Here is a 25,007-nt window from a genome sequence, read left to right as displayed (position 1 = left end):
GTCTGTCCTCCCTCCACCCCAGGTAGATTTCTGGATGCCCTTCAGTTTGTCCTTTCTCTCTCAATGTGCGGGCCTGAGAAAGGAATGCCACACCCATGGAGGTCCCAGGAAGGCAAATGGAAAATGATAATTGAGCGAGCTGAAAGCTGCCCAAAACATAAACTCTCACTTTGAAACCATCATCTGACTGAAATGGAGAATCATAAAACTGAGAATAATGAATATAAAATGACTAGAGTATATTTACAACGTTGGATGGCCAGAGGGTATCAGGAGAGCCAGGGCGGAGGCCATTTCACCCTGTAGACAGAGGTCTGGTCACCCAGCACTTACAGAGGTGGAACTGAATGTCTTTAAAACTGAGTCCTGTGAAGCAGTACTGAATCCAAACATTGTAATTTTGGCAGGGATGGTGAGAAGCGAAGCAAAAAAGGCTAAAGTTATCTAGACCATTCTAAGTCAGAGCCACATGTGTGCATGTGAGGAGCTTCCAGAGGAAGTATTGAATAAATAAAAGCATGTTGTACAATGATGATAATATATGGTATGTTATGGTCTATAAAAAGGTTTAAAACATGCAAAATGAAGCGATCATTTATGGGTTCATCCATGCGCTGTCCAAGCGTGAAGATATGGAAGGGAAATCAGATCCCCAAATGTAAGATGGAAGTTGCTTCTAGGAGGAAGAAGGGCCACATTAGGAGGCTTGGCAAGGAGTGTGCACGAGTGGAGGTGGTATCGACATTGCTTTATTTCTTAAGCTGAGTGAGGGCACATGATGTTCATTATATTATTATCTAGGCCTTTAATATGTCCCAATATGTTTTTTAGAAAAAAAATTGACAACCTAAGCTGTTGGTGAACTACTGTTAAGGAATGGAAGCAAACACTCTCTTAACTCCTTTCTAGTGATTTAAGCACAAGATTTAGACAATTCAATCCCTGGATGGCATAAAATAGGCTCATGATAAGACAAAGGCAGAACACTAATGGGCGGAACTGAGGCCCCATTGACAGAGCTACGCGGGATGAGCTGCGGTCATTGAAGCTGTAGCAGTACCCAAACCAGAAGACCCTGGGCACAGACCCCCATACATGCTGAATTTACAGTCAGCTCATCTGAGGAGCCCTGAATCTGAGTGACTCCCTGATACTCGCTGTTGTACAGGGGCAGGCAATATGGAGCTTTTACATATTTTAGTATTTCACATGGCATCAACTTACCTGCTGTCCCATGGTGCTTGGATCAATAAATGTCACCAGGTCTACAGAAAAGTAACCAACCACATTTCTCGTTTTACAAGCATTTCCGATTTTGAGGCACAAAGAGGTGAGAACTTGGGGATCCACCGAAGTCTGAGGCATGGTGGTACCAGAAGAGATGAAGGGGCCTTCTGCATGAAGCTGGTCCCCCGTTGACAGCACTCTGATTTCTCCATTGGGTTCTATCAGCATGTCCACTGTCAGGTTGGTGACACTTTCTACAGGTGGGTATGCTTCCATTGTGCCTCCTGGGGTGGGGGGAAAGCATGGAATAGGTGAAAAGGCATGTTCATGTGGATCGTGTCCACTTAGCACAGGAGGAAAAAGCCCAGGCTTTGGCAGATGGACGTGGGCTCAGATCCTGCATCTGCCATGTCTTGTGAGACTTTGGGGCAAGTAGTTTCAATGCTCCAAACTTCCTTTTTCATAATCTATAAAATGGGCATAATAAAACCTACCTCACCAGATTGTTGTTAATCTTAGAGATACTGTATCTATTATCTATAGTATTTATCCCAGTACTTGGCATATACCAGGACTCAATGAATGCCAGTTTTCATTCACCATAAAGACACCAAAGATCATCAAGTCTATGCCTATTGATAACATAAACAATGGACCTAAGGACTATGGGCAAATCCCTCAGGGGGAATTAACTGCCCAGAGCCTGTATTTATACCTTGATGACAGGTGCTCTTTCTGTTCAACTTCATTGCTTTTTGAAGTTTCAACAAGTTAGGACTTTTATCAGGAAGAAGAGAACACACACTATTATATCAAAGGACTCCTACGTGACAGCAGTTGTCAAGTATTTTTTTTAAAAATGTAGAGCGCAGGAGATGCTATCATTCTTGAGGCAGGATCCTTCCTGATAACGAGAGCTTTATAATTTATCATACTTTACCTTTTGCTCTGAATAACAGAAATCACAGAGGTGAACCTGATGTTTAGCCATGGCAACAATAGGAGCCCTGGCTAATTTTGTGAGTTAGCTTAGTGACATCCACAAAACTTACATGGCTCTGATTTTTTTTTTTTTTTCTGTGAGGCCTAACATAAATCTTGTATATCTACCTCTTATAGACAATTTTTTAAATATTATTTATAAAGAATAAGATACAATAACTTAAAAGTAAAACAATGAAGCGTTCCCTAGGCAGAATGGCCTCTGGAGCCCAAGAGTATTAAGATAAACTTGGTTCATATTTTATAAATTTGCTAGGAAGTGACCTCTGCCCAAAGGCTTTGAACAGCATATATGGTTAGATCCTGAGATTTTAGCACTTCTCAGAGGCAGCCATCTGTTACTTTATGCAAAAGGCACTTTACTTAAATGTGTGTAAGTTTGTTTGGAGCTGGCCCTAAGGAAAACTGAGTTTTGGAAGGAAAACTGATATATCTGTTTAGTTAGTATGAGATGTGCTTTTCTTTAAATGGGGCCTACTAGTGTCTGCTGTACCTAAATACAAGTTGTTGGGGAATTAGCAAGGTAAATGCAACAAAACAACAAAATCCACAAAACAAACACAAATACTCCCTACATCTCCCTGAGTGAATTAAATTTGTGGCTTTATCTGTCACCTATATTTTGAAAGATAGTGCCTCAGTGGAAACACATTATTCTTTATACTTAGAAGATTACTTGAGGTTTTTTTTTTTCTTTCTTTCTTTTCTTTTTACTTCAAAGTAGCTTATTTGTACTGTCTTCTCAGCATTATGACCATGGCTTTTTCACTGTTAGCTTTTTCCCTTTCAAAGCAATTAATTCCTCTTTTTAAAAAATATATTGCCTCCGATAATAGTCCTGTGACAATGTAGAAACTGAATCTGTAGCACATTTTGTGGCCATAAGAGCACTTGAAAGATCAGAAGGGAAATGAAACAGGCAAGAGTGGAAGGTGGTGAGTGATGTGGCCTAAGAATCAGGAAACCTGGGGTGACAGTCTGGCTTGGTCAGTGAACATTTATGCAGGGCCTCCTGTATGCACTGGGCTCAGAGCTGGGCAGAGGTTTGGAAACACATGACTTCCTAGAATGGGATTTTTGAGACGTGTTAAAATTATAGGGTCTCACTGTGTTCCCATTCACCAAATATTGGTTGTGTAGTTTTGCCCTAGTGACTGCCTAGCTTTGAGCCCATTTCCCCATCTAAAAAATTGGCTTAATAAAGCTTATTCTGCTTACCATAAATAGTTACTGTATTTACAACATGGCTGGAAGAAAGGGAGAATGGGTAGAGATGAATAGGAGGTCATGGCACAGCCAAACCTTGTGGTTACAAGGTGAGAAACTGGCTGGGAAACTCCTTTCCAAGCTACAAAGCTCCCATGACAATAACTAGATGAGAGGACAGTTTGCAAAGGACAGTTTGGAAGATTCAGAAACTCCTAAGTCCTGTACTGGATGCACCTGGAGATCTTCATGGTCTTCCCCTCCTAACTTAAAAATAATCCCTTATTCTTGACCATTTTTATTGTAGGTATCTTATTTTCTCCCATTTATGCATATGAGGTTGACTATTTTGGTTTTACTTTTCTATCAGCGGATGCATGTGAAAATTTGTAGAATCACAGAAGTTTAGATTTAAGAACGCATTGGTGATCATGCATCATCTCCCTTTCTCCCTGCACCAGTGAAGAACCCCTTTATATCATGTTTGTTAGATGGCTGACCATCCAATCCCTAGCTTGAATAATCCATTAACAGGGTGTTCCCTCCCACTCCACACTTGCCCACCCGGTGCATTCCAACAAGCCACATCTGTCCTTTCTGTTGCTCTCTCATACACGGAGCCAGGATGTGTTCCTTGATAAATATACCTGCTGGATCCCACCAAGACTCCTGGAACAACACAGAGGTAGCCTCTTATTGGCTCTGCTATGTGTTCATGGGGGTGATTTGGGGCAAGTTACTTTTGTACCTCCGTTTCCCATTCTGTAAAATAAGGGTGATAATGGTACCCACCTGAAAGGATTTCTAGGGGGATCAAATAAATGAATGGACATATGCCTAGAATAGCGTCTGGCACATAATACACACTCTATGGTGCTCATTATGCTATCTCTACTGTGCTGCTACCAGTGTTATGTAGTTGCTATTGCTCTTACCTGATGTCACATTAGTATGATATTATTATATGTTAATATAATAACTTTTATTATCACCTGACAGTGGAGAATAGAGAGTAAAGATATCTTCTGTGGACTGTTATACTAGCGGTCTTGTGTCATTTATGTGGGTAGGCCAGTAAAAATATCTGCCCGATGTCATAACCTCCTAAGAGTAAAGGGCCTTGCATAGCCATGTGGCACTCCCACAGGGACTTCTGCAACTTGGGACAAGCATCATTCACTCCATTCATCCCCTTATCCACAGACCTCCTTGCATCCTTGGAGAATAAGGGTGAATTAGGAGGATGAAAGGACAGTGAAGGATCCTTACTTAGAAATTCTGTCTTCAGAGTTGGTGCAGCCACTCTGGAAAACAGTATGGAGGCTCCTCAAAAAGTTGAAAATACAGCTACCCTAAGACCAGCAATTGCACTTACTAGGGATTTACCCCAGTGATACAAATGTACTGATCTGAAGGAGCACCTGCACCCCAATGTTTATAGCAGCAATGTCCATAATAGCCAAACTATTGAAAGGGCCCAGATGAATGGATAAAGAAGATGTGGATGGTATATATATATATATATATATATATATATATATATATCTACCTCTCAGCCATCAAAAAGAATACGATCTTGCCATTTGCAACAACCTGGATGAAACTAGAGGGTATTATGCTAAGCGAAATAAGTGAAGCAGAGAAAGATGATTATATATGATCTCACTCATATGTGGAATTTAAGAAACAAAACAGAGGGTCATAGGGGAAGAGGAAAAAATAAAACAAGGTGAAATCAGAGAGGGAGACAAATCATAAGAGACTCTTAATCATAGGAAACAAACGGTTGCTGAGGGTTGCTATTGAGTGATGGACATTAATGAGGGCACATGATATAATGAGCACACTGGGTGTTATATAAGACTGATGAAGCACTGACCTCTACCTCTGAAACCAGTAAGACATTATATGTTAGTTAATTGAATTTAAAGAAAAAGAAAGGAAAAAATTCTCATGTAAACATGGCTCTATTTCTGGACATTCTTCTGTTCCATTATTTACTCCTATACTACGGAACACATCCTTTTATAATAAAAATAATTCTTATGATTATATAAAAAAAAGAAATTCTGCCTTCAGAACTGGAGGTGACACCATTTCTGCTATCTCACAAAAGGGAAGGGGAAACTAACATGTACTAAAGACTTATTTTGAGACTGCATGGTAGAAGTGTTCACATCTGTATTGCATTGAATCCTTCCAGCAACCCTGTAAAGTAGGTAAAGAGAGTTTTAGAGCCTTGTTCAAGGTCTAGGATGAGTTCCATAACCAGGTCATCCGATGCCAAAGCCCACCCATCAGGAGAAGGCTGAGGTGCAATCACAGGGCTGAATCTTGAGCCATGTCTGCCATGCTTGGTGTGCTCAGTTCCTATTTATGTAAGAGGCTGAGAGCAAGATAAATATTTAGGCAAAGTTTTAAAGAGGAAGAAAAGTCTGCTTGTAGGAGCACTTTTGTAAACCAACACAACAGACGCAAGGTATTTAAATTGGCACAAGGTTGACCCAAAACTGGAATTCAAGGTTGTGTAGACCAATCCTCAGTAGAAACTTTACAGTCTTATTTACCTTGACTGAGAAATGTTTGGAGGAATTTCCTCCACGTCGGGAACCGTTTCTCATTGACTGGCTGTGCGTGCTGTGCTAAAATGCCCGCCAGCTCCTCGGAGATCTTCACCAAAGCTGGCTCCTGCAGAAACAAATTAAATAGAACCACAAGCAATTTTACTACAGAAATGAAAACTGCTTGTGGAGTGATTAAAAACCAGGCCTCCAACAGGCAAAAAAAATGTGGTTACTGTTTACCCAGAGTCAGAAAGCCATTTTGAAATTTTTCTCTAATTTTCTAGGCATTTCAGTTTTCATATTTCAAAGTAATTTGGCCCCTAAATATTGCAGCGAGTCGTGCCTATTGTTTCTGAAGGGCAGCCTTCTGTCTGGACATCAGGAAATTCGGCTGCAGACCCAGTGCAGCTGACCAGCTGAGTGTCCTTGGGCAATGGGCCTCTCCACTCTGGGGCTCAGTTTCCCTTTATGTAAGATGGGGGGTTAACTACCTTGCCCCAAGATCCTTTAGAGCCGAACGTTTTTTATTCTATGACCCTAACAGGGCTGACTCTGGGAGAAATTATGGAGTTGAAAGAGTCTTTCTCTGGCACCTCCAACTCTTTAAGCTGTACCTTTCCCCCTTTTGAGGGCCCTTCACATTCTACAGCCATAAGATCAAAGCCTGTAACTTCAGGCTAATGCTGTAAAGGTGAGATTATAGGTGGGAGCAGATTGGAAGAGTGAGGTTCGGAGAGGGGCTGGCATTCCCTACTAGTGAGAGCCTCATCTGACTAGACCTGAGACAAGACCCCTTACCATCATCAAACAACCCCAAAACACAGAGCCCCTTGTCAAAATGAAAACAGCTGGAAATCCCCTAAAGAATAAAATGCCTGACTTTTTGATATAAAAAGCCTGGGGTTGCCAGGGCCATTGTTTATTTTTTATTTGGATAGTCTTAGTTGACTCTCTAAAAATTTTCAAATAGAAGCCACATCTTTAGATTTTATTTCTGGCAGAAGTAAGGCAGGGCATTAGATATAAAACCATTTGATGGGCAGTATTCATATTCAAAATACGGAATGCTGACAAGAAAAACTCCAGCTTTCTTTGGGTTGTGGGGGCCTTCTGGGTCTATGTGTGAGTGCTCAGTGATTTGAAAGAACTGGAAAAGAATCCATTGCTTTGGTGAGTGGGGTTGAAATGAATCTTAGAAATGACCTGTATACTCATTTATTTCCAACTTCCCTGACATTAACAAAGTAACGGTCCTACCCACCCCTACCCCCCACCCCCAGCTCCTCAGGATATCTTTCATTCTGGGTCCAGTGCCCTCTGAAAATCTATAATAGAAGACAAATATCTGAGAGCATACTCTAGGCAGGTCCAAATAATCTGAATAATTTCTGAAATATCCAGAAAATCATTGTGCAGGGGCTGGAGGTCTGTTCAGAAGGATTGGGGAAGCTGGCTTAGGCTATGAGCCTTTGCCTGGGAAGGTGGAGGCAGGGAAATTGCTGTCAATTGCAGGGGGCCTTTTGCCTTCCATGCCCTGCACCCTGTACACCTTTGCTCTTTACTGGACATTGCCTCAGGTCCCCATAGCCCTGCATCTCAATCATAAGCATACACAATGTGCAGTTTCAACAATCTGGACCTCCTCGTTGTTCCCTCTTGGAACACTGTCCTCCAAACCCACCTTTCTTTTTGTTTCATACTTGTTTCAGTTAAAAGCATTCTACTCTATCGAAGAAGACCAGTTGTCTGTGATTCATGAGGTGCTGCAAAGCTGGGATGCTGAAGCATGGCTGTTGATTCCCACCTTGCTCAGGAAAGCCCAGTGTCAAGGGAGGAAGCCTCACACGCCAAGCCCTCCCTCAGGACAGGGGAGACTTCTTTTCTGTTCTACTGTGATTAAAGGGCTTTTCCTGCCCTGCTTCTGAAAAATGTTAAAACATCTGTGCAGTGATCTGCCATGTGGCTATTTACATTAAGACAGTCCAAAGAGAAAGAATTCATTTATTCATTTGCTCACGCATAGATCAATAAATTACAAATAGGTGGAGTAGCAAAATCACAGAGACAGAATAATGGTGGCTATCCAGGACTGGGAGTGGGGGGAATGGGGAGTTGGTGTTGCATGGGCATAGAGATCCAGTTTTGCAAGATGAAAAGAGTTAGGGAGATGGATGGTGGTGATGGCTGCCCAGCATTATGAACATATTTGCCACTATTGGACTGTACACTTAAAAAATGTTTAAGACATTAAATTTTTGTTATATGTATATATCACAATAGAAGCAATTGGAGGACAAATGACAAAATGTCAGGCCTTCCTTTTAAGTAGCTAAACTAGGGAAAAGAGTGTCTATGTGTTTTAGGGAGGTAGAGACGGAGCAGAGTCACTGAAGGAATAGGTGGAAGTTTTGCTACCTAAATCTTGATACTAGATCTCCATCAACTTGAGAATCGTTGACTCTCCCCAGACAACACGTGAAGAGGGGCCTCTGTGACTTGTCCTGTGATTCCTACTGTAGCCTCACCTCTCTCCTCTCCAGCTCCCAGCCTTGCCCCAAACTCCCCTGGTTCAGTCTCCTTCTTCAGCCTCCTCTCCTCTACTTCCTCCCCTGGCTGCCTCCTCCTCATGCTAAGTTACTCCAGGTCACACCTCCCCCAGGAAGCCTTCTCTGTCATCAGTTGGGTATCCTTTCTCTGTGCTCTCCAGCTCAGGGGGCTCCCCAATGGCATAGCCAGTGGCTTTGAGGTCATTTGGCCCAGTGCTCTGTACAGGGAACACTCAATGTGGAATGAATCATAGCGGTAGTGAACATGGACCCAGCCCTGAACAGCTGGTTACAGAATAAGGGAAAACATGAAACCTCTCAACAGGCCTCCCTTCTTGCTGCCTAGGAACCACCTAGGGGGATGACCACTTAAGAACCACCAATTCTTCCTGGGTAGATATTATGGGATTCCCTGCTTCTGAGAGGCTTTGGGAAGATAAATGAGGTGACATTTATGAAGTGTCACCTCAGATGCAACATGCTATGTGAGGGCCAATAATTAACTTGTAGGGCTGAGGCTTGTGTGAGGCATCTGGACACTGTGCCAAGCTGCCGTCACTGCCTCTGCTTCCACAGCCAGCCATTCTGCTGATCTGCAGCATTTATGGTGTGCACAAAGCCACAGCAAGGGGGTAAATTTCCTAGAGGAAAGTCTGCTGCAGGAATCTGGAGGATGAATCGTGTCCCGTCATGAGAAGTACACAGCTGAAGGCATTGGTGGGGTGATGTTCACTAGAGGATGCTGGGGCGCATGGAGGCAGCTTAGGGCCGTGATTAACTCTCTAAGAAAAAGATATGAGCTGGAGTAACGGGGTGGGTATTAACTATTCCATTAATTTATTTTGAAAACATCTGTTGGGAAATTGCAAAGATGAGTATACTAAGAATGGCCTTAGTACCAGTGAAAAGAGAATTGTCCCCCTACCAAACAACCGAATCATACAAACCCTGCAGGACATGCAGCTCATATAATCAAGGCAGCAAACCAACATTCCATATAAGAGCCCTGTTTTGTCTCCCCCATTCCCACAAACATCCCCCAACAGCATAGTTTCTGCTGAGAACTTGCATACTATCTGGGCGCCGGTGGATGAGGCCAGAGCTCACAGCCAGGTGCAGAGGACTCTGTCAGAGCAGTGGAGAGACAGCTTAAAAGCACCCTCTTCTTTTCTTTTCTTTTTTTTTTTTAAGGATTTAATTTATTTATTCATGAGAGACTCAGAGAGAGAGAGAGGCAGAGACATAGGCAGAGGGAGAAGCAAGCTCCCTTTGGGAGCCTGATGTGGGACATGATCCCAGGACCCCGGGATCACACCCTGAGCCAAAGGCAGATGCTCAACCACTGATCCACCCAGGCACCCCTAAAAGCACCCTTTTCATGGGTGCAGCATGGCTCAATAGCCACGGAGGGCCATCCGATGTCTGATGCCAGTTCTCAGTTTCAGAGGGGAGGTTTCTGTTCTCTAATGATTATCACTTTGCATAGGTCAGACACAAGTACCAAACCTTTAAGGGCAGATGCTGGTAAAGGAATATCTGCCGTGATCCAGCCTTATTCCCTTCAAAATGAACTCAGGTACACCTAGGCGCCCACACACACCCACGAACATAACCACACCAGACAAACCCCTAGGCTCATGGGGATGGTCAAAACTGTGTACATGGGGATCCCTGGGTGGCTCAGCGGTTTGGCGCCTGCCTTTGGCCCAGGGTGCAGTCCTGGAGTCCCAGGATCGAGTCCCATGTCGGGGTCCCGGCTTGGAACCTGCTTCTCCCTCTGCCTGTGTCTCTGCCTCTCTCTCTCTCTCTCTCTCTCTGTCTATCATGAATAAATAAATAAATAAATAAATCTTTAAAAAAAAAACTATACATAAAATACTTTTCCTTGTCAGAGTAGGCTCACATTCATGAGCTCATTCGGTCCCTACAGTAACACTCCAAGGTAGACCTGCACGGTACTGTGCCCCCTGCTTTACAAATGGGAGGTGGAGGCTCCTAGAATGAAGAGGCTTGTTGGCGTTGTCAGATTGTGTTACTGGGTGATTTTTAAGATGGACTAAAGACAGAAAAAAATAGAGGTTGTGGGAATGAATGCTAGCTTGCTTTCTTTGCCTCCTCCTCAACTCCTAAAGTGTGTATATATAGAAGTATATGTGTGGGGGGTATATATACAATACATAAAATGTGTGTTATAAGCCAGCAGTGGTGAGGGGGTGGGCATCTTCTCTATCCTACAAGCTTGTAAAGTGAGTAGTTAGAAAGTTTCACTTCGGTGAGTCACATCAAGGTGGTAGACTGCCCAGTCAGTGTTTCAGAGGTCCCACCACCCACACGGAGTAGATCATTTAGAGCTAACGACTCTGGGGGTGTGGAAAGGAAAGTATGTATCTTATAGGTGATAAATGGATGTTAGAAAAATTCATTTTACTTTTTGGAAAAAAAAATCAGAATTCCAGATTCTTCTTCCATCATGATTACACCGGCTCTGCCAACACACATTAGCTGCTGGCCTTTGTGGAGCTGATAGCTCTAGAGCAATTCCCATCCAGGAGAAACTTTGGCAACATATTTGCCATTGCACAGGCTTGTCACACTTTCTCCAGTACTCACATTTACCCCCAGAGTGCATTGACAATAGTCATGACCTTGGAAGTTTTCCAAGATACCTGCAGAGCATAGAGCACAGGGCCTCCCTCCACCCGACCAAGACATTCTAAAGAGTCTTATCTGTCAAGTATGGACCTTGCCTCTCAGCCCACTCTCTTTTTCTATCAAGAAAGTGTAAATTTGAAGGAAAAGAGATATCACTGAAGGAAATTCGTGATCTCTCAGGGGAAGCTGCTAGCATATCCAATTTAATACTGCCCTCAATGACTAAAGCTACTTCAAACTCCAGAGAGTTAGGTTTCCCAGGTAAATTCTGTGTGTGTGTGTGTGTGTGTGTGTGTGTTGGGGGGAGGGTGGGAGAGGGGAAAGTGAATACAAATTAGAATGCTCTAAGTATCAATCTCACCAAAATCTACTTTATTTTAGAAGCTTCTTTGCTAGATCTGCAGTGGTAGATTAAGGAAAATAATGTCTTGGCTAATCACTTCTAATCTCTCACATCACACATTGGTGGTGTTCAAAAGAGAAACCAAGGAACCTAGCTAGATTGTTCTGCTTCATAAAGATTTCTGATATCTCTAAATGCAGGAATGGAGGGTGGCCTAAGGTCAGAAGGGCAGGACAATGACCTAAAAAACTAAGTAAGACTGTCATTGTTGAGAGGGGCCATGTGAACCATGTAAGTCAAATGCTGCATGTTACAGAAGAGGGGATGGGACTCCCACACCCACACACTGAGACTGTAGGAGCTCTCTTGCTGCCTCTGACTCCTAAGTGAGTCTTCTTCACCAGCCTTGCTGCCTCCTTCAGAGCGTAAAGTGTGGGGCACTGTGAAAGGTGTTCAGGATGTGAATTGGTTGGTGGCACAGAGATGGAGAGAAGGGAGGGATTCCAAATTTGAGGGCAAATTTAGAAAGGTTACTTTGCTGTGCATGGGATGCATTTACCACTATGGTCATTTTTTTAGGTAAAATAATAGCTCTCACTTACTGAAAGCTTACCATGTGGCAGGCCTGTGCCAGAGATTTTTTATATTTATTATCCCAAAGCCACTCTTGGAGTAGATATTATCATTTCCACTTCATGTCATACAGCCATGAAATAGCAAACTGGGATTCAAATCCAGTTGATACCAGTATGCCAGAGTGCAATGGGATCTGTTTCTGTAACCACCATCAGAGGGCATAAATGGTCACTCTGGGTCAGATTAGATCATCCATATGTGATGCAAAGGCTGTGCTGTCAAACTAATGAAAAAAATGGTAGAGTGGACATCTGTTATTGGCCACCCAACATCTTTGTCCCCTTGTTCAGGGTAACGATGTCCCAGACTTCCTTTCAAGAACTGCCCCTACCACATTCTTAGCCGTGTACAAGTTGATTGAGAGTGACTCACCCTCAACTCCCGTGTTCTTTCTTGCTATTGTCTTGACCAAGGACAAGCTCCAGGAGCTACTGGCAGCCATCTTACACCCCTGCAGACAGCCAGCCTTAGGGTGGAGCTGACATTAATGTGCAATGAGGAGAGATGGAGAGTCACTGCCTCCTTAGTGGTATTGAGACACTGGATTAAGCCTTGTCCAAAGTCAGACTAAATCCTTGGATTTTCAATTAGCTGAGATAATCGAGCCATTTTGAATCGGATTTTCTGTTACTTGAAGCTCAAACATTTTAAGCAGATATAAATGGGTGGGCCAAACCGTGTGCCCACGTCTGTGCTGGATGCTTTCAGTCAGCAAATGTTCTGATTGTCTGTGTGTTGGTTACTCTCATTCTGCAATTGGTAAGTGAAGTTTTCACTCCTTTCTCTCCATTAAGATCATTAGGAACAGTCCCTCTTTAGAGTACAAAAATATGCTGAGAAGATGAAGGAAAAATGAAAATGTCTTCAGCAAGTCATAAACTACTTCCCACACCTACTTAAAGTTTAAGGACTGCTTTAATACTCCATGTTTAATTGTTAATTGAGAATTTAAAAATCAAAAATGCCAACTTTGCCTTCGATGAGATGGAAAATTATGCTGCTGTAGAAGGTAACATAATGTAAAACAGCCAACATTACCAAGGCACACAAATGTTTTTGGTATGTAAAATTGCTTTGTAAAATATTTGCTCCATCTGCTGAAAGCGGCAAAGACAATTTTCCCTTGATAGCTAATGGCCCATTTCGGCTGTGTGGCAAGTGATTCGCTGCGGTGGCGGCTCTCATTAAACAGAATGGTGAAAATGCGGTATATAATTCCATACTTATGTAGCATTATCCACTCCCTGCTTCTCGAGGAGTCTGTCCCTCATTATGTAGGCCTCCACCTTGTACCAACATGCAGGCCTAGTAGTTGATTTGACTGGAGAAGCGTTTTGTCCAACTGAGGCACATATGTTGTGCTTCCATTCCAAAGCTCAGCACAACTGCTTCACCCCGACCAGAAACACTAGAGAGGTTCATTCCTTTTCAACTTTCCAGCACTTAAACTGCTGTTTCTTTCCCCCTCCTCACAGGGGGCCGTGGTTTTCTTTCTAGGCTCACCCTGTCGCGCTGCATGCTGGGGTTTCAATAGATCAAGATTAAGCGTTTCTTGAAATTCTTAATTGAACTTTGCACACGCACAAAAGCAGGAAATTTGTCCCCCTAGGGCCCAAACTGCCATCCTAAGAGCCCAACAAACACTGTCTTTGGTTCCTGATGTACCCTGCAGTCTTGTGATCTCTCTCTTGAAAGGAGTCGTTTACACTACGCCCTGAATTACTCCAACATCTGCTAAAGGAACAATTAAAAATAAATAATCCAGGGTGGTTTAAAAAAAGAAGAATATGTTCATGGTCTGGGAATGATATTAAAAAGTAGTTACAGCTGCAAGTGGCAGATTTTTAAAAAATATTTTTAACGTGGGGAAAATGGGTTTAAAGGAAATTGTATGAAATAAGAGTGACATCAAGTAAATACATGAGTGTTTTAAAGATTACACAGCCTTTTGAAGCCGTAACCATGCAGTTTCAAAATCAACCGTCAGTCGAAGTGGCCATAATTCTTATTATTGGTAATACATCTCTTTCTTACCAGTTAGAGAAATATCATGGGTTGAGAAACTGCACGTGCTAAAAAAAAAACAAAAACAAAAACAAAAAACCTCTTTAGCTGGAAATCGAACACAAAAGAAAACACATGTGCCTTTTGGACTTCGATTTTTTTATTCAAGTGGTAGAGGAGAGGGGTGATTTGTGGAATGAAATGAGACATTAGGAGGAGGATTTTTATTTTACTTTTATACAAAAAGAATGGGTAAGCATTTACTCTTCTTGATCAGAATGAAGAGCTGTACCTTCTTCTGTATTTCCACATGTATGAATGTATATACTTGGGCAGATATGATAGCTTTATGTACTTATTACTGTCTTCTTTCTACAGACCACGTTGGTGAAAACACCAGAGTAATAAGTCAGTGAATTCCAAAGTGAAGATTTTGGTCGGATCTGGTGCCACGATAGGAAAGTCCGAGTCTTCTCAAGGGCATCCCTGTCTCACCCAGGGGCACGGAGGACAGACGTCCAGAAGCAAATGGCACAGTCGGAGGCAGAGAGTAAAAACTCGTTCTGAATCTGTTCCAAATACCCGTGTCTGCTCTGTGGTTTTCAGCAAAGCAGATATTTCCAAAAGAACTCCAAGGGGGACTTCCTGGATGTGAAAACACGAACCAATTCTCGTTTCTCTCATCTTTTGCTTTATTCCTTCCTTCCACGCTGTTATTGCGAAAAACTGGCAGTTAAATTCAATTGATTCAGAATATTCCGGATCCATATGGCCGCCAACCCTGGAGCTGAGGCGGCCATAGCGCCTCACTGCTGTTCTCAAGCATTTGCCTCTCCCCTAGTCCCCAGATGGTGGGAGTAGCATTTAAACCTCCTTTTCTCTGCCTTGTACAATAGACCTTGGCACCATTTCAACTGTTTACTCCGGTAATTAACAGCTCTGATACCACAACAATTACAACTCCTACACTCTCACCACAATAATGCTATGAATTAGTGAGAGCTAATGGCTGGAAGGTAGAGTGTTTCCAGACTGTGAGATCTGTGCATTTTTAGAATAAAATAAAAGGTACAAACAGCACGCTTGCAGTAGACAATGATTACCTAGTAATTAGTTTACACAAAGCTTCCTATTTAATGGCAAAACGCTGTAATTAACGTGTGACAGAAAATCAAAGGGTACTTTGTAAGCATATGAAAAATTAACACTGCAGGCCCATAGCTTTATGTACTGATTAGAAGCATATTAAATCAATAGGACACACAAACCAACAGCTTGTGTAGCTGGTTATTATAGGTCCTCGGAAGGGGGACCTGGCTTTCATGTACTTGGGGAGGCAATTTCCCTTCTCCTGTCCTCTTTCTCCAGCCCAGTAAAGTACCTCAAACCTTTCCCTGGCAGCTTCATGAAAATAACCATTGAACTGGAAGAAAACATTCTAAGTCATTCTCAGAGATAAGGAAAAATATGTAAATGATTAAAGCTTTCCAGTGATTGTGGTGACGTGCTGCTACGCTAATTAGAAAAGACACCAACTGGAACCAGAAAATGAAGCAACTGGGTCTCGAGCTTGTGGTCAGAGTAAGCTCTACTTTATCAGGTCAATGCCTCTTTATTCGACATGTAGAAAATTAAAATAACTGGGATAATTTTCAAATGATAAGAAACCACACTGGTTTATTTTTTTAAAGGTTTATTCTTTTAAAGGTGTTATCTGGTCAATCACTGGGTGGCCACAATTGGATCAATAGTGCATATCTTCAACAGCCACAATCCTATAGAATGATAATTGACGCACAGAACAAAATTCTAGAGGCCTACAAGATGCTAAAAGACCTTCTAAATCACCCAAGGAAGATTAAATTGTATATACTTGTGCAATGTTACCTGCAATTTAACTGTAATACAGTTTTATGGTAATATTAATAATAACAGGGAGCATTTATTGAAGGCTTATTGTGTGCTAAGTACATTGCTAGCCCATTTACAAGGGTATCTTATTTAATTTTCACCACCCACCCCCATGAGGCAGGTACTAATATTATCCCTCTTTACAGATGAAGAGTTAGAGACTTGGAGAGCAAAAGTGATTTCCCATGGCTCCCCTCTAGTGACCTTGATGTGTCTGGGCTACAGAACCCTGAGGAGCCAGACCACCTCCTGGTTATCCTAAATGTTCAATTATTGAGACTAGCCTATTCCAACACTTATTCAGCTTAAGAGGGAGTTTACCACGCCAACCAGAACTAGGAGACAAAAACAAACAAACAAACAAACAAACACCAAAGTATGTGGCTGCTTATCCAAAGAACAAGGTTTGAAATGCCCACCATATTTTTATTGCCACATTTAATCTTGAAGTTTGGCTACTCTGAGCTTCGTGAGAATTTGTTTACAGGCTTACAAAAATGATCACGCTCCTGTTTTAAGTTGAGAAAGGCAGTGAAAGTTTGTCACTTCCATGAACCATCAAAGGGTGGTATCTAAAACTCACTCTCATCACCCAAGAACATATAAGGGTATGAGAGGCAGTTGGGTTACAAAAAACTGAATCCTTAGGGACTCCCCAGCAGGGCTCTGGCCCTTCTACAGCTCTCAGGTACGACTGCCCTCCTACCTCTCAACTCATTGCTTTTGGGGGAAATTCCAGCACAAAATTCTACTGTGTTGGGGAATGTGTTTTTCCACATCTCTGTAGAAAGCAGAAGACCTGTCCCTCAGGCAGCTGGTCACAATGGCAGGGACGTGGGGGAGAACACTGCTCTGGATTTTCAAACAAGGGGTCTTTTCTAAGTAGTCTCAGCTCAACGTGGCAAGAACATTGGGCCAGGGGATTAGATGTGGGTTCCGAGCTAGACACCATCATTTATTAACTACATGAAGTTGGGCAAGTCTCTTAACTACCTAAAGCATCAGTTTCTCCACCTGTAAACAGAGTAACAAAACTTATCAAAGTGGTGTGGAGGTAAATGAGTAGGTACGTCAGGGTTTTTATGAGATTGAAACAGTTCACAAAGTGCTGAAAGGCCTGGCACTCCCCAGCTATTCTACAATGCTAATTATTATTAAGACACAGAAGTGAAGACATCTGTGTTTGGGAAAAGTGATTATGTACTTATTTGGTTAAATATTTCTTTAATCTTGTTATATAATCTTTTCTAAAAAATTATGTGGTTGTAGGATAATGTTTCTTTGGGATCACCTAATATACCTGCTAAATTCCACATAAGCACCAAGTCTCAGACATCCTACAGTGGCTCCTGTGACCCAGAGGCAAGGGCATCTCAAAAGATGAAGGTCTTCGCAATAGAGACATGGAGTTCTAAGGCACTAACTAGGTAGGTGATGGTTCTCTGTAATTTTGTTTGTTGATTTCATTTTACAAGTAAGCAAAACAACTACTGTGGTTTATCTATTTTTCCTAGGCGTGGATGCCTTGAATTAATTTATTTTTATTTTTATTTTTATTTTTATTTTTATTTTTATTTTAAGTAGGCCCCAATGTAGGACTTGAACTCATGAACCTGAGATTAAGAGTTGTATGCTCTATCTACTGAGCCAGCCAGGTGCCCCCATATTTTTAATATTTTATTTTATTATTTTTTTAATGTTATTTTTTTAACAATTTTTATTTATTCATTCATAGACAGAGAGAGAGAGAGGCAGAGACACAGGCAGAGGGAGAAGCAGGCTCCATGCAGGGAGCCCGATGTGGGACTCAATCCCGGGTCCCCAGGATCACACCCCAGGCTGCAGGCAGCGCCAAACTGCTGCGCCACCAGGTCTGCCCATTTTTAATATTTTAAATACAGATTGTTTTCCTTGGTGATCCCCAAATTAATTTCTGATGTCTAACAAAGTGCACAGAAGTACAAGTAAACATAAAACTGCTCTTGGATGGACTAAAATAGCAATATTATGTAGTAGCATTCAAGAGCCATTTCAGTTCCTCCTTTCTCTTGTAAGTGGTAAAAGCCCTTGGCATCCTGTAATGTCCATCCAGGGAAATAGAGGCTCAACAAAGGGCTGCACAGAGAAAAAAAAAAAAAAGGCTTAGCTTTCTACATGGAGAAACTGTTCTAGAAAGACCTTTTCTTGCAAAGCAGCATCACCAGCAGCATCTCTGCCACCAAGCCAGTCTCCCAGGAATGAGGGAGAGAATATTTACCCTTCAAAAAAAGGAAAGAAAGAAAAAAAGAATCACAAGAAGGACTGGTACCACAGCAAATGTCTACCTGGGTCTCCCTAGACTGTCTTGGGTGACAGCGGCTAGGAAGGCTTTTCCCCTACGAGCGTGCCTTCCTTTGTTTAAGCCTTCATTCCCACTAAATGAAAAGAAACACCCCCAACTGGGGAGTGGGGTGTTTGGAGTGTGTGCAAGTGTGTGGATTCATTAAACCTTAACAAGCATTGAGTGCTTAAGTGAGCAAGTTTACTGGCACCTATTGCGGAAAGTAGGTTTTGTTAGCTGATAGGCTGAAGTAAGAAAAGTTGGTACCAAACCACCATGAAAACAAAACATCCTTTGTTGCCACTGTGGCCATCATGTAATATTATGCTTTTCCTAAAATCACCTACATGTCTATAGGGTTTTTGTTTTTTTAATGTGATGATAGCTTTTCTAGCATTTGTTGATTCTGTGACTTTGTTTTGAGTCTCACTTGCAACCAATCAAATAACTCTGATCCTAAATTAGATTAAGTAGAAAAAAAAATGATCTTTGTATTAGATCCTTGAGTCTACACTGAATCATGCCTACCTCTAAAACCAATATCTGCAAAAGATGCAAGAGAATCTCAAAACAGTTCAAACTCCCATAAACAGCACTGTTTTTAATCTGTTGCCTACAACATACCAATGAGAAAAATCATGGTATCGTGTCATAAACTGCTATGCAAATGATGCTATTTGTAAGTATTAACATAATTTAGTGCTTACAGTCATATTCTCATTTCTAATAATTCTCCCAGAATGGAGTCTTTCTCTGGACTCTTAGCCTGCAGGATAGTCTTTCATCAAGAAGCTGAAATTTTTAATAACCTGCCAGCATATGTTTTGTATGTGCCAGGCTAGGCTTGATGACACAACATCTTCATTATCAAAAGAAACAGGTCTACAAACTGTAATAGGACATTAAAACATGCCTGTGCTCATAAAGTAATGCTTTGATGTCTAAATGTGCAGCATTACTATGGTCTTCTGGAACAAAGGATAATTCTAATCCTAAATTCTCAATTGCTGCACTCAATGGAGATTGCAGTTCACTTCTACTCTGAATACAATTTCACTTTGAAGGCAAAAGAATGTCAATAGTCTCCTACCAAAAAAAAAAAAAAAGCTCTTTGGAACCGCTTTAGTTTTTATTTTTGGCTTCTAACTACATCATGGCTAAGCACAGTCCCTCACAGTACTAAAAAGACTTCTGAATAATTATTTTTTCCTTGTTAAAATAAAAAATGATGTAGATAATTAATTATTCAAGAGTTTCACATTTAATAATATTAACACTAACACCAAATGTATTTGGTGACAATTTTAAATGGTGTAGTTTAAAGTAATTGAAATTAAATAACATGTAGTCAGGTTTTAAGTGCAATTTAGCCACGTGTCATTATTCTAACTATTTTTAAAACTTAAAGTCAAACATTTTAAATTTATCATAGTCTAGCATCTATCGTAGGGAATTCTTTAAAAATTATTAGCTTGAAATATTGAGAAAAATAACCTTGCACACTAACATTTTTATTTTTTTAAATAAAAAAGTCTTTTATAAAAAATAAAGTCTTATTTTCATGTTTTAATTTCAGTAATTTGGCTTTGAAAAGAAAATTCTATACAATATGAAATAAAATCCAACTCAAAGAGAACACAAGAGAAATCTCTATGGGCCTCAAAATTAAATACATTTTCCTTGTTTTATTTTTTTTTTCTAGAAGAGTAATTCACTTTGGTATCCTTTAAATAATATGTAAAAAGCTGGCCATGACAGGTAGTGCATTTAGTCCATTCACTGATGGAGGGGGAAGAAAAGCCCAGAATAGATCATGGGGAGAACAGTAACATTTGTCAAAGGGAACTCTGTCTTCTGACTGTTCTCTAGATTTATTCGTCATTTCACTTCCACAAGAATAATGCGGTTCTCTCTGTGTGCCCCTCCCTTTCCATCACTTGTGTTTTGATTCATATATTGTTGTAGTGGGATGCTCAAAGCAGATGCAACTCACTGCCCAGCCCACTGCTATGTATGTCAGCAGGGAAGGAATTAGTTAAGGGAATTTGCACCCAAATTTTCCTCGTCAGTTATGCTTTCATTAGTACGTCAGCCAAAACAGAGATTTGACATTAAGAGAAGCCAGGGAGATCTAGGCCTCTGGATGGAAAGTGAGGCAGCTTTAAGAATGGTGGGTTTAATTGATATATTAAAGCCATTAAAATTACTTTATTTATTAAGTAAGTTTGGAACAGACTAAGAGGTTGTACAATTCATCCTTCTACCAGTATATGTGGAAAAACATACACATCCACTCATATGCTAAGGTTTCTTTCCTATTATTTAGTTTCTGCTGGGAGGTTTTTTTTGGATGAGATGTATTATTTTCTCAACATCTCATAGGGACCAGCAGTTACATAAATTTCCTTGAACTGTCTTCAAAAACATATGACTGCTGACAGAATGCTTTTATACATTAGCTTCCAGGTGACAGCCATTCACTACTAGAATTTTCTCTCATAATAAAATACAGCCAGCTTAATAACAACACTTGTTAGAAGCATATGATCAAGACCCACTTAAACCAAAAGATAAGATTTGTAATGTTATTTGAACATAGTAAAAAAAAATCACTTCCTAATTATCATAATCAATTTGAAGATGTGACTGAAGGCTTTTAGGGCCCAAAGAAGGGACGTTTAAAATAACCTAATCATACAGGCTTCCAGTTATGGAATGAATAAGTCACAGGGATGAAAGTGACAGCATAGAGAATGTAATGAATGGGATTGTCATAGTGCTGTATGGTGACAGAAAGTAGTGACATTTGTGGTGAGCACAGCATAATGTATAGAGTTGTCGAGTCACTGTTTATATGTCTGCAACTAATGGAATATTGTGTGTTAACTCAAATTTTAAAAAAATTTAAAAATATATTAGAAGTAATGTTAAAGTAACTTGATTAAGCCCACTCACTTTGTATATGAGGACTAAGGCCCAAGAAAGTGAAAATGATCTAAGGTCTCACGGCTGACAAGTGACTCAGCTGAGTCTAGAAGAAAGTGCTTTTGACCTCCCAGATGAGCCTTTTGCATCATCCCTTAACTGCTCACAAACACCGTGGGTTTCTGTCACCATCGAACTCACCTGTGCCCATTTCTTCCTCCAGTCCTCATAGCCGTATCTGCTCCTCTCCTTTAGGAACCAGTCGTAGCACTCCAGGTGGGAAGGAATGTCACAAAATGCAGTCCCGTTTCCTCCAAACTCATAGTCCATTTTAAAGAGCCAGCGTTGGATTTCCAGGTGATCTATGACCAGCTGACCCAGCTGCTCTAGCATCTGTGGAACCCAAGACACAGCAACATTTGATATGGCTCATTTCCTAGATTCCATGAACTTAGTTGTACTTCTCAGGTGTATTTACATGGTCTGTTCATTTGGTTATATTTAATTATTAAGACAGATTAAGTTTTAAGTGACACATATAGGATGTGAAGAAACCACTAACCACTGGGACTAAAGGTATGTTTAAAAGTATAGTCTTATTTATGAGAAATTCTGAAATTATCATTTTGCTAGTTTTTGAAGACAAAAGAATCTCTGAATATCTGTAACTGAATCTTGGTTTTGTTTCGTTTCTTTTTTTAGAGCATTATGTGTTTACTTATTGATTCATCAAATTATTTTTTTTTATAGTTTCAAGACCATAAATAGTTATAGTCTTGAAAACTTTAACTATTTGGAACTTTGCTGAGTTTCTAAATGTCATAACCTATAAAGGTTTAATTGTTTCCTCATTAACATACATGAAATGCATTTGTTTGACTGGTCAATTGGCCAAGTATGTCATACGTATTATGGGAACAAGACCCATAAAGGAGATAAAACATTCATGAAAATAATTATGTTTTATTTGAAACAGTATTCCCTCAAGAATGGGGCTCAATCCCATGGAAATGGAATGGATAGAAGTTGAAGTTTTATCATAATGATAGCAACATCTAACATTACTGAACTCTTGATAGGAGCCAGGGCTTTGGCTAGGCTCTTTACATGACTTTTCTCTTGTAATACTCAAAAATGAAGCAGATGTCATTATTAGTTCCATTTTATATATGAATAACTGAGACTCAGCTGATTTACTTTTATTATTTTTAAAAGATTTTATTTATTTATTTATTTATTTGAGAGAGAGAGAGCACAAGCCTGGGGGGAGGGGTGCAGTTGGTGTGGGAGATGGAGAGGGAGAAGGAGAGGGAAAAGCAGACTCCCCACTGAACCAGGAGACCAAGCAAGGGGCTTAATTCCAGGATCCCCGGATCCTGACCTGAGCCAGATGGAGGGTGATGCTTAACTGGCTGAGCCACCCAGGCCCCTCAAGACTCAACTAATTTAAATAGTTTGCCCACGATCACACAGTGTTAAGTGGAAGAGCCGAGACTCCACCCAGGGACACACTGACCCCAGCTTGTTCCCTCTCCTCCATGTGGCCTACCTCAGCCTGCAGAGAGGTGGAAGAGGAGAGTGAGGTAGAGAAAGAAGTCAAAAGAGGAACAAGAGAAGCAATTTTCCTTGTAGTCAATAAGCCACTTGGGATAAATTTGAATCAGACAAAAGTCTATAGCCCAGATTACTTGATTATAAGTAATATTCTACTAGTAGAACCTTGGAGAAAACCCATTAAATCATAAAATGATTTTTTTGTCTGGTCTTCCTGTCAGACATTCTGGTCAGTATTACCCAGAAAGAAACAAAACAGTATTAAGCATTCTCTCTCCTGAGCTCTCTTGACTATGGTCTTCTGTATTTAGGGAGGTAGGTCTCCATGACACTCTTATTCTCTTCTCTTTTGATGAGTGTTTGCTCACCAAATGGATTTTTGATTTTTGGTTTTTTAACCAAAGAGTGTGAAAGCACTCAAGATTATAGTTATGCTGAAGTCTGAAGCTAGAAGATTAAAATTGTTTTGATTAAAGACACAATCTGTTCTCCTATATTGTGTCTTTTCAGCAAATCTTCCTGGGGATGTTACACCACACAGCAGTATGGAAGTGATATCAAAATGGGCATAGTTGGGATCCCCGGAAGCCCCATGCAACCATGGGGTATTCAATTAGGGTGGAAATGGAATTATCTTAGCTCCCTAATTATCAAGTAGTGTCTGTAGATAATTTGGTGTTTAAATGACAAGTACTCTTGTCTGCATACCATATGGCTATGAGCATAGCCTAGGAAGGTTTTGTAATGTGCCTTCCAAAGTTGCATCCCTTCTTCCTCTAATGTGTTGAGAAGATAGATTCTATATTTAATCATACTTTGCTGTATCACTATTGTACTTCGCAGAAGCAGAAATGGTCTCTGGCTGTTCATATCTGATGAAATTCTTTTGCTAGTCTAAGGAAAGGTGTTCCAGACTTTATAGTGTTCTAGCCTTCATAGCCTTTTTCATTGTATGTTCAGATATATTGTATATTTGGAGGTTTCAACTACTAACAGAATTATTATCTGTTTCTTCCAAATCCTATTATTTGTTGCTTCTGAGAATCCTATAAATGAGTGTCTGTTGATGGATCCCCTACAGTAATGAAAAGGATCAATAGTATTGTAAAGACTGCACCACTGGAAAGAATTATGTGCTATCTTTAAGTGAAAATTGAACAGTGCTTTTAAAATAGCATCGCCAGTTTTGATTATTTAACCGAAGCTGTCAATATTTTATACGGAGCACATGTCAGAAAGAGAGCTTGCATGGTTACTTTATGGATCAAAACAGGAAATGCTCACTGGGCTCATACTAGATTTAAAAAATAAACAAATAAATTACTTAATCATAAACCAAATGACTTTATGCTATTTCCAAACATTTATCAATTTTCTATTTGAGTCTATCTGTTCAAAAGAGGTAATATATTCTTTAATTGCCTTTCATTTTATACTGGTGTGGAGCAAAGTAGAAAAACGCCAGCTGCTAAAATCCAGCTGATAGTTGGGAATATTTATTCACCTAAATTAAAATAATCACAGCTTTCTTTCACTGGCTTTAAGTTTATGGTGCACATCGGTAAAAAGTCAGTGTTATTGATTCATCACCATCTGCAAATTCAAAATGCTGACACACTCAGATAGATTAGATAGGGCAGTCACTATCTGGAGAATTCTCAGTGGAGTACTTTAATTCTTGATGACCTCAGACATATGTTTTCAAACAAGTGGAGTGGAAGTCAGTGATAACTTGTTATATTGTGATGTGATTTGCACATGCCATAGGTTAAATGACATCCTTCAAATCCAAGTTGTCTAGGAGGTTTTTTTTTTTTTTTTTCCATGTCTAGGAGGCTTTTAGGAGGAAGTTTTTATTTATTTATTTTTTTTGGAGGGGAAGCTTGTTTTAATATTTTTATATTAAAAATATAAAATTACAATATTCTATTGTTTTTTAATATTCTATTTAAATTCAATTTGCCAACATGTAGCATAGTACCCAGTGCTCATCTCATCAAGTGCCCTCCTTAGTGCCTGTCACCCAGTTACCCCATCCCCCCACCCTAGGAGGAGGTTTTTAATCCTGTTCCTGAGTACCAGCATGAGAAGGAAGTTTTACTGCATTCCACAATGAA

The 25,007-nt window shown here is 40.5% G+C and overlaps 1 protein-coding gene and 1 long non-coding RNA gene across 3 annotated transcripts in view; one reads left to right on the top strand and one right to left on the bottom strand.

Annotated features, from left to right (window-relative positions):
- The window catches only part of LOC112930665 (uncharacterized), a 107,117-nt gene extending 91,434 nt beyond the window's left edge, over positions 1-15,683 (top strand). The window contains exons 2-3 of the long non-coding RNA XR_011997438.1: positions 1,305-1,467; positions 14,559-15,683. This is a non-coding gene — a long non-coding RNA (uncharacterized lncRNA). The remainder of the gene's footprint in view (positions 1-1,304; positions 1,468-14,558) is intronic.
- Positions 1-25,007, bottom strand: part of IQCH (IQ motif containing H) — a 211,794-nt gene that overhangs the window by 64,381 nt on the left and 122,406 nt on the right. For both annotated transcript variants that reach the window (XR_011997435.1, XM_072738887.1), the window contains 3 exons: positions 21,538-21,729; positions 6,003-6,123; positions 1,225-1,511 (listed from right to left, as the gene is read on the bottom strand). Coding sequence is in view for 1 of the 2 variants with exons in the window: in XM_072738887.1 (XP_072594988.1) it covers positions 1,225-1,511; positions 6,003-6,123; positions 21,538-21,729 (600 nt within the window). In the remaining variant the exon portion in view is untranslated. The remainder of the gene's footprint in view (positions 1-1,224; positions 1,512-6,002; positions 6,124-21,537; positions 21,730-25,007) is intronic.

This window comes from Vulpes vulpes, chromosome 15 (assembly GCF_048418805.1).
Source record: "Vulpes vulpes isolate BD-2025 chromosome 15, VulVul3, whole genome shotgun sequence".
Lineage (NCBI taxonomy): Eukaryota > Metazoa > Chordata > Mammalia > Carnivora > Canidae > Vulpes > Vulpes vulpes.
Note: the sequence above shows the minus strand (reverse complement) of the source record. Positions and strands in the feature narration are given on the sequence as shown.